Source organism: Phyllostomus discolor, chromosome 4, assembly GCF_004126475.2.
Source record: "Phyllostomus discolor isolate MPI-MPIP mPhyDis1 chromosome 4, mPhyDis1.pri.v3, whole genome shotgun sequence".
Lineage (NCBI taxonomy): Eukaryota > Metazoa > Chordata > Mammalia > Chiroptera > Phyllostomidae > Phyllostomus > Phyllostomus discolor.
In genome coordinates this window covers 28,579,754-28,594,386 of record NC_040906.2, presented here as the reverse complement: position 1 = coordinate 28,594,386, position 14,633 = coordinate 28,579,754, and the positions used below count along the sequence as shown (strand labels likewise).

General features: G+C 43.3%; 1 protein-coding gene across 2 annotated transcripts in view; it reads left to right on the top strand.

Moving 5' to 3' along the window:
* CASP10 (caspase 10) overlaps positions 1-6,655 on the top strand; it is a 33,821-nt gene extending 27,166 nt beyond the window's left edge. The window contains exons 6-9 of one of the 2 annotated variants that reach the window (XM_036023086.1): positions 546-608; positions 2,075-2,183; positions 3,101-3,593; positions 5,065-6,655. In XM_036023086.1, coding sequence (XP_035878979.1) covers positions 546-608; positions 2,075-2,183; positions 3,101-3,593; positions 5,065-5,215 — 816 coding nt within the window. In that variant the 3' untranslated portion in view covers positions 5,216-6,655. The remainder of the gene's footprint in view (positions 1-545; positions 609-2,074; positions 2,184-3,100; positions 3,594-5,064) is intronic. The other variant, XM_028509358.2, reaches the window with a different exon arrangement.
* The last annotated feature ends 7,978 nt before the right edge of the window (positions 6,656-14,633 follow it).

Sequence of the window (14,633 nt, the reverse complement as noted above, 5' to 3'; positions counted from 1 at the left end):
CCCAGAAACCACAACCTCAGGAAAACATTTCAGAACCTGCCATTGGGCCAACCTGCTTATAGACAAGCAGGTTTTTGATGTTGCCTCTCTGTGATGCGTAAAGTTTAACAGATCTGATTTCTCTTTTTTTTTCTGCAAATTTAAATTTCAGAGTCCAACACACTCCACCTTCCTGGGAATCTCTCTCTCTCTCTCTCTTTCTTAACTGGGAGGTCACATGATATGATGTTGGTGGGAGTTACCATTATGGAGTACTTACCATGTGCCAGGCATTGTTCTAAGAGTTTTCTAGGGCTTATCTCTTTTAACCCTCCTATCACATGGACACAGTTACCACTGTTATTGTCACTTGATAATGAGGAAACCAAGACCCAACAAGTCTAGCCTTTTGCTCTAGGTCATGTGGTTAGAAAGGAGTGGAGTTGGGATTTGAACCAGCAGTCTGACTCCAGAGCTCGCACTCTGAGGCTGGCTGTACTGCTCGGCAGCTATAGGAGCTTAGGCAGCGCCTTCACTTCCTTGAAAAATAAACAAGTTTCTTTCAGTTTTGCAATTCTGCAGTTTCAAAGTTTGGGCCTGGCTTCCCTGGAGTGTTACCTTCTTCCAAGGTGAGGAGGAGTGTACAGGTGCTCTGTGTGACTGCAGCTCTGGTCCTTTCTGGTGTGTTTTCAGGTCTGTGGGATACTGGACTCGCTCAGCCTGAGCTGAGCACCCAGGACTGACCCTTAACAGAGTTAATCACTAACTCAGGCCTCAGAGACGAGGGCAGAGCTTGCTGGATTCTACTGAAAACCGGCTGGCGGGAGAAGAAAAGCTTCAAGAGAAATGCCTTGTTACTGTCATATGACAAATAGCTTGTCATTGGCTTCCTGTCTATGATGGATTCTGATTTAGAGGAATCAGGAGTTTGCAGAAACCCTTCAAAACACTGCAATCCTCAGCTAATACCAAAAGCATGACTAAGTAATCCCAGGGCTATGGACTGATTTTTGTCCTTCCCAGATAGAGTCTCTGGGCTTTTCATTCCCTCTTTCTTCTCCTTGTATCTGGCCAGCCTCTCTCTAGCCAGTGACAGATAAATGCTGATTCCACTTAACCAAGCTTTATTCCAGAAGCATTTGAGCTGATCCATGTGATGTTGACTCTCAGCTCATCCTGTGTGAGGCCATCTAAGTGTTTGGGGAAAGATATTTGAAGAATCTGAGTACTTCTCTTTCTAGGTGACAGAGTAACCCTGGTCTCCATGGAGATGTAGGGACCATCTGCTTACATTCTAGCTTCTGAAACCAGCACAGAAGTCTGGGCAGTGTCTTCAGGGCGTCTCTAGCTGGGGTCCAGCTGTTAATGACTTTGAGGGCTCAGAGTTCTTTGTGTCTGTGTTGGTTCTTCTTCCACTCTCTGTGGTTATCTTTCTTTCCCATATTTTTCTATCACCATCAGAGTGTGTTGGCGTTGGGCTGTGGAGGGAATGCTATTCCCCTTTAATTATTTCGAGAAAGGGAAATTTCTCTTTTATTGACTGATGACACTTCTTTTCTGTTTGGATTCAAGAGGTACCATGCTTTCAGATCATTTTAGCCACACAGAGGCCCTGCTGAAGTCAACTCAGATCATTTGTAATCATATACTGTTTACAATAGCCTTCAGAAATAATTGCATATATTTTACAATTCCCACTGTGATCTCTACCAGAGAGATCTCTCTGGTTTTAGAGGAATTGGATCACTCTGAATCTTACCATCTGACAAAAAAAAATTATCGTTTGATAGTTTTGTTGTCTTGTTAGATCCTTACTTATGGTTTCCTCACCTTGCTAATCCAAAAAGGAAGATGCTTTTGTATAAACCCTGGGTTTTCCAAAGTTAAAGTACATAGTCTGTTATGTAACACTAAGAACTGACATTCTGCAATTGAATGAGGTGAAGTCTGATTTTTAATCAGGGCCTGGCAATTGATTAATTCCAGACCAGGGCCAGGATGTTAAGAATTCTCTGATCAGTTAGGTGGTTGGTTAGAAACATTAAACTCTTAAATTGAGGGTTCCCTAATAAGTGGCTTTATCTCTTCTTTCAAGGAGGAAGCTGCGTATAGGATGGATCATAAACATAGAGGCCACTGTGTTGTTATCAACAACCAGAACTTTACCTCACTGAGAAAAAGACAGGGGACCCAAAAAGATGCTGGTAAGAAAGGCCTTAAGAGTATGACAAATGCAAGTTGGGGATCTTAAAATAATTTTTTATTTCACATTTTTTGGGGTAATTTTTATCTTCCACTAAATGTAAGGATGATATTTTAAATGTTTCTAAGCCCTAGTGTTTTACTCCATCCAGGCTGCCATAGCAAACTACCAAGACTGGGTGGCTTATAAACAACAAACACCTATTTCTTACAGTTGTGAAGGCTGGGAAGTCTCAGATCAGGACTCTGGTGTCCCAGTGTCTGGTGAGAGTGGGCTTCCTAGATGGACACCTTCTTGCTGCTCTAACCTCACTTGGCAGCAGAGGCAAGAGAGCTCTTTGGGGTCTCTTTACACGTTCATTCCTCATGGCCTAAGCACCTTCCAAAGGCCCCACTTTCTAATACCCTTCTTTTGAGGGTTAGGATTTCAACATATGAATTTGGGGGAGACATACACTTTGAGACCACAGCACCCGGGGTGTCACCAAGCGGCGTAAGGAGTGAAAAGGATCCCTGACCATTTACGATTCTGTGGTTTGGGGGCGACCAAGCTGGGTCAGTGTGAGAAAACCTACATTTGAGCTCTGGCTCCACCGCTAACCAGGTTTGTGGCCGAGGGAGACTCACAGGACCCCTGCTCCCTCGTCCATGATACAGAATGAAGTCTGGCTTCTGCTGACCCTCAGGACCATTGTGATAGCTCTGTGGGTGCTATAAAAAGTCAGGTTACTTATAAAATTTTACTGTCAGGAAAGTAAAAAAAAATTCCAAAGCTTCAAGCTATTTGCTGTGCAATTTTTATAACTATTAGCATTGTTTGACCAATTAATTTTATTTCATTTCAGTCCATTTTATTTCATGCCATTCTTTTCTCTCTCTCTCTCTCTCTCTCTCTCTCTCTCTCTCTCTCTTTTGACAGACTGCCTGAAGCACGTGTTTCAGTGGCTTGGGTTCTTGGTACATACGCATGTTGATGTGACTAAACCACAACTGGAGGAGCTTCTGAAAATGTATCAGAATCATCCAGGCCATGCTGAAGGAGACTGCTTTGTGTTCTGTGTTCTGACCCATGGGAAATATGGAGCTGTCTACTCTTCAGATGGGGACCTCATTCCCATTAAATACATCACGTCTCACTTCACAGCCCATCAGTGCCGTGGTCTGGCTAACAAACCCAAACTCTTTTTCATCCAGGCCTGTCAAGGTGAAGAGATACAATCTTCTGTATGCGTTGAGGTAGATGCTGTAAATGCCGAGTCAACACACCCTCCCCTTCAGGACTGTGTTCCTGTTGAGGCAGATTTCCTTCTCGGCCTGGCCACTGTCCCTGGCTATGTGTCCTTTCGTCATACCACAGAAGGCAGCTGGTACATTCAATCTCTGTGTAATTATTTGAAGGACTGTGTCCCAAGGTAAGAGTTTCACATTGTTCTATTCACCTACCTGTTTATCTATCCATCTATCCACCTTCTTGTTCATCCCTCTGTCTATCTACATACCCATGCATACATTCATGCATCCACCCATCCATGCATCCCTCTATCGTAACATCTGTCCATCCATCCATCCATCCATCCATCCATCCAACAAAGCTGGACTGAACACCAGCATATAACTGGAAAGGAAGATATGGAATAAAAAAAAGACATAGTCCCAGCCCTCAAGTTGCTCACAATCTGGATGGACAGACAAGTAGGTGGGAAGAGCATCCCCCAGTGGTAAATACATATTGTAAAGCATGAGTGTTATGGGAACACACAGAACTAGTACCTCACCCAGATTTGGAGGATCAGGGAAAACTTCTAATTGGGGTGAAAGATGTGTTAAGCAGAGGGAACAGTGTGAATAAAGGCATGGGGGCCTTTTACTTATTCCTTCCATTAGTCATTTATCAGTCACTCAAATTTACTGAGTGCTTATGTGCTGCTTCGGACCATATTCTTGGATTCTAGCCTCTGCTCTGATAGCTTCCATCTTGTCTCTGCCACATGCTCCTTACCTGGTACCCTGGAAATGAGCCCTTCACCAAGGCCTGGGCCTCCTTCTCTGCTGTCTCTCGGTAGCCCCTCTTGGCAGTTTTAGCTATACTTGGAGGCCACTGGAACCTCCATAAAAATGTCTCCCAAATTACCATCTCTGAGCTTCTGGAGGAGTAACTTCATTCAATTTTATATCCTGAGTGCCTGGCATAGTATCTGATACATTGTTGAGCTTGATAACTATTTGCTGGACCAATGAATGACTGATCAAGTCAACTTCATTCTTAAGGTCAGTCTCGCACATCTTTTCAAGCCTGCCAGACGTCCTACTTTTGTGTTGCCCTTGGACCTTACAACCCAAAGAACAGGCCTGAATTCATCTTCTCAGCCCTCTCCAGGAACTTCTACTACTGAGCCCCATTTCTAGAAATAGCCACAATACTCTTCTGGGAATTTAAGACAGAGAATCAGAATTGGAGCCTTGAGTTACCTAAGCTTTCTCCTCTTCTTTACCAACCTCTACATCCCCACCAAAACCAACAGAGGCCAATGGTCTATGGCTTCAAAGGGATACTGTATGCCTGCTATACTGGGTACTGAGCCAGGGACTAGAGGGACAACCACTGTTAACACGAGAGACAAAACTCTCTTGGACTAAATACGTTAAAATGCAAGGTGTAATTATTACAATTTTCTTAAACGCTGAATATAGAATTGAAAATTTTATATTATTTAGCATTTGTTTTTCAATTTCAGAAGTATTTCTTTATATTTGGCAAGATTCCAGTTAGAATCTGGGCATGTAAGGCTGGGAAGAAGACACAAGTTTTAGGGTCTTATTTCTAAGACCTGGCACCTGATTTCTGTCTCCTGATTGAAAATGTATTTTGTTCTCTGCCTGTAGGCATCAAGATATCTTGACCATCCTCACTGCCGTCAATGACGATGTGAGTCGACGAGGGGACATAGAGAAGAAACAGATGCCTCAACCAGTTTTCACACTACGTAAAAAAGTCATATTCCCTGTGCCACAGAAAGAACTTTTATTATGGTAGAGAGTTTTCATTGACTCTTAGACGTGAAAGGAACCTTTTCTTCCAACTTCCAACATCGCATAGGAAATCATTGACAAACAGTGAGCTGACCTCCAGTCTGTCAGTCTAGTAATAAGAAATGCTCTATTTTCTGACACAGTAAATGCTGTTCTTCCTTTCCTCCTTTCTAAACAAGTCTAAATATTACAAAACTTTTTTATTGGTGCCTTGGCTTATAGTCTTGATTTTAGCTGTGCACCCTGAGAAAAAAGTAATTGGCCTTGGTTTGTGTATCTGTAAAGTGAAAAGTGGGACCAGGAACATTTTAAGGTTCCTTTTCGCTCTAAGAACCAATGTTCTTAGATTTCTGTAAGAAATGACCACTCCTTGTTATAATTCTGTGTCCCTTTTGCATGGTCTTTTTTGGGCTTTGGCTGATGACAAGATTATGGTTTACTGACCCTACCTCTGCTCTTCCCTTCCCAAGGATTCCCTTCAGCACATCTGCTGGGGGCAGGGGAATTTGGTTTATGCCCTGCCCATTTCCTGCTTTAGTGCTAGGGCAGGTGTTCCTGCAGGAACCGGTTTTCTTGGGTTGGGAACTGGGATGTCTCTAGGAAGATGACAACTCTGTGTAAAGAGAGACACACATTCAGCTACTCTGGGAGCAGAAACTTTACAATCTGACGTTACTTCCCAGTTGGTCAGAACCTTTTAGACACTGGTGACAGACCTCTGAACTCAAACTGACTAAAGCAAAGAACTGATTGCATCTTTCACTTGAAAACACGAATGTGTAGTGCTGGCTTCCAGTGAGGCGTGGATCGGACTCAGTCTTCAGTATAGCATCTGTCTCTTCTCCAAGGGCCTGCAGGATTGGCAGCTGCACTGTGCTGACTGCAGTCAACAGCCACTCCCCCCACCCCACCCCCACTGTCTCCATCAAAACACACCTCTGCTCCTCTAGCCCCAAGGATGAGAGAAGCAGCTTGAGGAGCTGAAGCTGTTCACAGGGAGTGCTGCTCTCTCCTTAGCCAGAGAGGTGTCTGGCTATGCCTTGTGGGTAGGGTGGCTCTGGATGGAAGCCTTGACACTTAAAATTTAGGTTTTGAACATTTTTACATATGTGAACTCTTTTTTTTCAATTTCAGAGAAATTTTTCTTTCTTATTTCCTGGAAAGAGGGCAATTGAAAGTGCCGTGGTTATGGCCTTCATTCATAGATGAGGAAGCTGAGGGCCCAGGAGGCAGGGCATTTGGCTACAGCCTTTCAGCCAGTTATTGTTTACCTGATATTGTTTCCCATGCAAGTGAACTGGAGTGTCGTGGGGCATACAGGACTTGAGGAACATGTCCTTGGATATGCAGATGCTCACGAAAGATGTCAGGGAATGAAGAAAAGTCTTGGTGATGTCTGATTTTGTCAATTATTTCTGTGAAAGTCAAATTCATTTATAGTGAACTTTCTATGAAAAATAGTCATAAGAACCTTGTTATAATGTAGCTAGTAGTCACACGTGTTTAAATGTAGATTGGCAAAGGAAATGAATCAAATACATAGGTCAGGATGGTCTTCCAAAACTACTGTTCATATAAGTCAAAGCTAACAGCTGATGGTCATAGTCTTTGTTCAACTGGATATGCCCAGCTATTGGCCATTCAACAGTCCTCTGTGCAAGGGACGCATGGTGTGGTACAAAGGAAAGAGCAAAGCATCTGGAGATGGGAGCCTTGGGTTTCTGTTTGGCCCTGTAACTCCTGTGCTCAAAGACAAATGAGTTGTTTTGAGCCTTATCTATGAAGTAGAGAAAATGTTATCTGTTGAGGAGATTAAGGATTTTATATATATATATGTATACACACACACACACACAGAGTTAGGCAAAAGTAGGTTTACAGTTGTTGGTATGTGAAACAGAGTTTACCCTTGTATTACTATTTATTAATTGTATTGTTTTCCATACGAACAACTGTAAACCTATTTTTGCCCCATTCTATATATGCTTTTAGATTTAATGGCTACCTAGAGATATCTATTTAGATATATAGATAGCTAAACAGAGATAGCTATATATGTGTATATATCCATTTAAATTTAATTGTAGTGCTGCGCATATAAGGCATTTAGATGGCAGACTCTTTGGTAGTAACCTAAATGGAAACAGCAGGGTTTGAGTTCTTTGACATCTGATTCCAGCTGACTTTTAGCTGCACTCCAACACTAGTAATACCTACTGCCATCCTGCAAGTGAAGAGCTGGCTCTTCCCTCACTGGTTCACAATGTCTCCAGCAGCAACAGGCCAGCTCCTGACTCTGAGTCCAGATGGAAAAAAGCACTGCTGATGGACTCTCCTTCATCAGGGGCACCTGGGGCTTGATGTTTGAGGCCTGGGCCCCAGGTCTCTCTCATATTTCTGTTTTGCTGGATCTTAGCACATGTGTGAGATTAAATTCTAGAATCACAAGTGCTCCACGAGCTTTCTTTTCTGAAGTCTCTGGCCAGCACTTAGGAGTGACCAGGCCTTTATGCCTGTGGGTCATGGGTGTGTATACAAACACCAGGAATGAAGTTATTCTCGGTTGACTTTTCTTCACTGGAGCATGTACACACTTGTCCCGTGTGTGTGTGTGTGTGTGTGTGTGTATGTAAATTTAGAGTCCAGGAACAACAGGAGGTGACTTGGTCACAGCTGTTTGGCTATAGCCATTATCTGTCCAGACTTTTATGAAGGAAATGGGCTGTGTGATGTTTCTGTATATTTTGTTTAGTTTTGCCCAACCTATAAAATGTGTAGTTATTTTTTCTTTCTTTCCCTTCTTTCTTCTTCAAAAGTTTAGCTTCTATCAAACAAAATAAGACACAAAAACATTTGGCAGAGTATTATGCAAATGTTAGTTATCTAATAATGGTGCTACAGTTATTTATTATTATTAGAGTCATTAGCACAGCATTTTACTGGCCTCTACTATGGGGACTTACCTTGATGATGTGCAGGTCTGATATCACGGGGATGCCCCTTAGCAATACATTATATTCTGCCAAGGCTCAGGTAATTCAAACATATAAGCAACTGGTGCACTGTGGATGCTGACCAATCAGAATAGACACTGACCAGTATAACACACTGGTAAATGTGGCTGAATAATAGCCTTTTCAGTGATGAAGTCTCCACCGAGGTCAACCAAACTAGAAGTTTAGCTCATTTTATAGATAACTTTTGCACCATATCTAACTCACAAAGTCTTCCAGGTCAGATACTTTCTGAGTGATCTAGTCAAGTTCTTAACATGGAATTCGTGGGCCCAGAGGAGTTTATGGATTTATTCTCATGGTCTTTGAGTCTTCCACCTTCACTTTTAAATGTAATTCCTTTTGGGTATCATCTTACAAGTCAGTAGAACTGCATCCTGGCTTTTCTGTTATGACCACTTTATACTTGAGTTCTGCCATAGTCTCTGTGCTCACATCCTGGTGTCCACAGAAAGTGATGAACTTTATGTTGAACTTTTAAAAAAGTTAAATGGGGTGACATTGGTTGATAAGATTACATAGGTTTCATGTGAACATTTCTGTGACACATGATCTGTATATTGCCTTGTGTGCCCGTATGTTGAACTTCTTAATGTAGCATGGATGAGGGCCTATGGCTGAGGGTCCTCAGATTTGTTGTCAGGTGCCGGTGGTTCATTTATTTGAAACCTGCTCCAACCCATCCTCTCACCTGTGACAGGGTTGCAACTCTTCCATTATCCTCCACCTCTGCCCGACTCTTCCAGCACAAAGGGAACTCAAACCATGTGCAGTCTTGGATTTGGGAGCTTAATAAAACCCTAGAGACTCTGTGGTCTAGCCTTCAGAGTGTTAAGTGACTTGCTGAATTCTCGCAGCTGTTAGTGGAGGATTTGCAGTCCTGTGTATCTACTGCTTTGCAAACTGCCTCCTGGTTTCACGTTGGGACAGCTTTCATTGTTCTTCTCTCTGTTGGGTTTGAATCCACCTTCTTAGAATGTGCTTAAAACCACTGGTTCTCATTCTAAACTCTTGAGCCATATCAAACAGGTGTAATTATCCTCTAGGAGGTATACAGGGTCCGGCAGAAGTAAGGCCTGCTTGAGGGTGGTTGGTAGGGTAATAATAATATGGGTGTAATGATTTATAGTTTTAATTTGAACGTTTCCCCTAACACATCATATGGTGTGCTTGAGTGTGATATTGTTATGTTACAGAAGAATTATATGCTTATGATTTTGTAATAAAAGATTTTGTAATAAAAAATGGGCATTATTTGTGCCAGACCCTGTATATTGTGAAAAGTTATTTAACTTTCTTTCTGGGAGAGTATGGGTTGTCAAACTCTGCAGTTTTCTTTCAAGGTTGTGTTAAGAATATAGTGACACATTTGTAACTTAGAACAGGAACTAATTTTTTTGCAAATGAGACCTCTTTTTAAATAGTACTAGGGGAAATTCCCTGTTTAGAGGAAGATTCATTTGTCAATACAAACAATCATTTCTTAATATAACTTTGCATATATGATTTATTAAAAGAGTTTTTCTATTAAAATTTTAAAATTGTATTCTGAATTTTTTAACTTATTTTGAACAGGTAATATCTTTACATTGTTCAAACATAAGAAAATATAAAAAGGTGCCCAAGAAAAGACTCACCTCCAGTTCTGTCTACTGTACACCCAGTCCTCCTGCCTCCTCATCTCGCAAATAATGTATAGGTTTCTTAATGCAAGTATGACAAATACACATATGTATTATTTTAAAACAGAATTTGCTTGAAGCAGAGTGCCTATACTGTGAAACTCACATTTCTCACTTGGTCTCATTTTAAGTGATTCTATGCAAGATGCTTGGGAATACTTGTGCAATTCTGGAACAGGAATTACTTTATGAGGTTTGTGGACTAATCCTTGTAAATAGTAGTAATTGACTTACAAATAAGTGAAGTGATTTTCCCTGTTTTCCTTTAATAACTTTGATTTTACTTAATAACTTTTTTCCTGCCTACATAGTAATGTATGCTTATTGTGGAGTATTGGGGAAATACAAGAACACATAAGGAAAAAGTTAATTAATTTATAATTCCCCTTTCATAAGCACTTTGCCATTATTTCACTAACTTCCGTGTCTTCCCAATCACACAACCAGTAAACTTTGCTGTGATCAATATCTGTACTTTCACCCAAGGCTCAATTTTGAGCCTCCCCCTCCCCCTCCGACAGCCACCTGCTACCTTTCCATCTGCCTTCCTCCAGGACCCTGCCTCCACAGTCTCCAGTGCCCGCCCCACCCCAGGGCTTCTATTGGTCCGTTAACCCTATCTGCAGTCTTTCCCGTGTCAACACCATCTTCCCTCCCTCCCTGCATCCCTCCTTTCCTCTTTATCCAGCTACAGTCCATGTGTCATTAAATTCCCTTGCACCACCCTAAACACCCTTGCCTTTCCCTCGTTCCTACTCATGGGCAGAATCCAAACTCTGGTTAATGTCATGTGTCCGCTAACACCACATTTGTTCCCGAAGTCCTGGCTGTGGCTACTGTGAAAACATACACTGTTCCAGATGGGTCTCATTTGAAACCGATGACTACAAACCTCAAACAGGCTTTCGTTGGTTCCTGGCAGTCCTGTGGTACTTTCCCTAGTTGTATTACTCTTCTGTTCTCTTGGACTTCTTCAGCTTCTTTTGTCTCCTCAGACCCCTGTCTTCCTCCACTCTCCTCACTTTCATTGGATGGTCCCACTCACTCACTCACTAAGGGAAGCAATCTGGAGAGACTTCCATTTTCCATCACTGAGTCTCCTGCTCCACCTGCACTTAACTGTTATTTGCTGCTTTCTCTCCTGTCAGCAATGGGTGAGCAGTCTGTGCCACTCCCACGAGTCCATGCCTCCTCCCGTGCAGAGACCATCCCATCCTGCTTACTCAAGGACAGCACCCCCGCAGCCCTCCTTCTCTCCTGCTGTATTAACTTCCCCTTCTCCCTCAGATCTCCCCCTAAGCATACAAAATATGCTGTGATCCCCCCTTCCTTCAAAACCAAACCAAACCAAACCAAACGGAAACAAAGCCCCCCAAATGCCCATCTTCAGTCAGGTACTCAGAAGCAGATTCTGAGAGGAGGATTCTTATGCAAGTGATTTGTTCAGGAATTGCTCTTTGGGTACAGGACAGGGAAGAGAAGGCAGGGGAGGCTGAAGCCACCCATGTCATCCCAGCCTGGCCTGGCAGGAGTGCTCAGGAGAGAACATTATGTTCAGAGTTCCATTCCACGGGAGGCAAGGGGACTGGGTGCCTGTTCTCCCTCACCCCTCCACCCTTGGTTAAGAGCTGTCTCAGGTCAGGGAACTTCCGGTGGTCCGAGGCCAGTCCCTAACACAGTCCCCTCACACAAACCCCTATAAGCTGGCAGGGGGAGAGGCGGTGCAAGGGGGACATAGAAGGATCAGAAGAGATCTGCTGGGAGTACCAACAGCACCCCTACACTCCTCCTGACCCCCATCTCACCTTCCCACTCGTTACCCATCCTCATGCCTGTCCCACATGCGCAGGGCCTGGGGCTGCAGTAAACTTGGAAGTCCATGAACGATGCGTACAAATATAAACACCCAATAAACCTCTTTGGGATGGCTTGAAAGGCCAGGTTAGAATTGATCATTTTTGTATTTGCAGAGTGTCTGCCCCTTCTGTTCCCACTCCCAGCTCCTTCCAGATCACCCAAAACCCTAATGTAGACAAAAGAACATGAAAAATGTACACCAAGTAAGATCAGTGTACCCTTGAGCTCAGAATGCTGTGGAATAGTTTTCTATGACCCCAACCTAAACAGTTAGAGTTATTTCCAAAAACGCCCCACCTTTTTCTTTAACAACCCACTATGGATCTGTCATTTGTGAATTATCCGAGTAAAAACACCCTTTCACCTCCTATTTCAAAATATCAAAAACAACACCCAAAAAATACAGAACATATATTCTACAATTGCATAGAATAACTAAAAATCCAGTTAAACATGGAAAAAATGAACCAGTAATGAAAAGGAATATGCAAGAACAATAAACATGAAAACACAACTTATTTCCTTAGTAACTAGTTCTCTAGTTAGAGAACAGTGAAAACAAAGCTGCAGTGAGATGCTATTTACACTCACTGTACTGACAACACTTCCAACCCTGTCAGTAGGAGGCGCTGGTGCGGAGATGGAACAAAGAGCCCTCTGCGACGCTGCGTGGGGAAATGTCAATCAACACAACCACCTTAGAGAACAATTGGCAATGACCGTAATGTTGAAGACCTGCACACAGTATGATCCAGCCAGTCCACTTCTGGGTCTGTGGCCTGAAATAAAGTTTTGCACATATGCCTGGAGACGTGGAGAATTTTCAGAGTGACATTGTCTGTAAGAAAAACAAAAAACATAAGCAGCCTAATCAACCTAAATATAGAAGGTTAGATGAATTGTAGTCACACAAGGAACACTACCGAACTGTGGAAGAAAGTGAACTAGAGTTATTAGAGTGAACCATATGACATTACCCTTCCTCTATGTCAGAAAGACTCATATATTGGCAATTTCATATGGCTCAAATACATGTACCAGGACACTTATCTTCCTGGAACTGGATGGTGATAGGAACATAGTGAATCTCCTCAATGCCGCTGAAGTATTCTCTTTAATGTGGTTTAAATGGTAAGTAAAATAGAAAGTCTATGTAAAAAAAGAAACACAGTCTTGAGCAAATGAATAAATACAATGTGACACAATTTACACAATGTTAAAACACACACAGTATTCCTATATATTGCTTATAGATTCGTACCTATATTGTCCAAATACGAAGAGATGCAGGTGGGTGATGAATGAAGAGCTTAGAGTAAGGGTCACCTGGGGTGGGGCTAGGGTTTGTGAAGTCGGGGAGAAGAATGTAATGGAAAGAGTCACGCAGGGGTTTCATGTTTTATTTCTTCAGCTGGCTGCTGAGTCTGTGGGTATTCTCTTCCTTCTAGAGTCTCATTGCTTGTCAACGGTGATTAACGTCATTTGGCCAACAGATGGGGTGATTTCTCAGTGTGTGAACTGTTGAGTGATGGGCCAGGTAGGGGGTGTGGGTGGCTGTGTCCTCTTTCTTGGTCGGAACAGAGGACGTCCCTTCAATTTAGCACAGGTCTGTATTTCTGGAGGTGGTTATTTCTGTGGTGCTGATATAATTAGCGTTGCCCAAATAAGGATTAGGAGCATCTACTTCCTTTTTTTGCCCAGGGCCATCCTTGTTACAAAGTAACTACCCTGGGAATCTGCCCGGTCATGCCTGTGAGCACCCCAAACTTGTACTGATAAGTTAGTCATAGCTTCCAATGCAGACCCAGCCTGCTTCACCCGGGACCCACCCCTCCCCTGACTCCTCCCCTTTGGCTGCGGACATTTCTTTATTCCCAGGTGCAGAGGCTCAGTATGATGTCAGGTCATTCTACATTGCTGCTTGTTTCATCACTTGAAAGAGTCTCCTCGTCCCCCTGCACACTCCTGCCTTCCTGAATCCCAGCTCTGGCCAGTGAGCCAGTCTGGGCTAGCGGTGTCATGCTGCTGGCACATTAACAACTCCAGCCCTTGGGTCTAGCCGCTTGCTGGTGCCGAAAATGGTGACTCCATGAGAGTGACAGGGAGGTGTTACTGCCCCATTTTATAGATCAGAAAATCAAGACTCAGAGAAGATAAGTAATAAATAATTTCACACTGCTAGAAAGTGGGAAGGACCAAACTTGAACCTCATTTGCCTTATCCCCATCCAAGTCCAGAGGTCTGTGCTTCCTGTTTGCATCTCGGTGCTCTTGTAAATGTACTTCCTGCGGGACAGTGGGGGCGGGGGTGGCTACGGTCCCCAGTCCTGGTGGTGGAAGCTTGGCCTTTCCACTTGAGTTTTCACCCTAGTGTCAAGGACAAGCCAATTTTATCAACAATTTCAGGTGCATGAGAAATGGGCTTGGCCAGATTAAAGACTGCGATAAAATATTAAAGGAGGAAGCTCTGTTACTTACGAGAAAAGTGACTCATTCTGCCAGGAATCGAAAGCACAGCCTTCCATAGAAGACTTGGGTGGCTTTGAGCTCCTCAGGCCCTTGACGTTGATGCTTTGGGTTTGGAATGTTTTCATGTGACAAACCCTTCAACCAGACCCTCCCCACAACCTTTTTTTGTTCTTTGTGTTTAGTAAGGGGGTTATAGATTCTGGGGGGAAAAAATGAAACTAATTTAGCAGCAGGAAGAGAATACACGCAGGGGCACCGGACGCACTCTGCCACCTCCCTTCCCAGGTCCGCCCTTGCTCAGACGAGTCACCAGCTCACGGGCAGGCGGGCGGTGTCTAACAGTCCCTTCCAGAGACTGGTTCTCCCTTCACCTTGCAGCCACGCTACCCGAGATTCCCAGG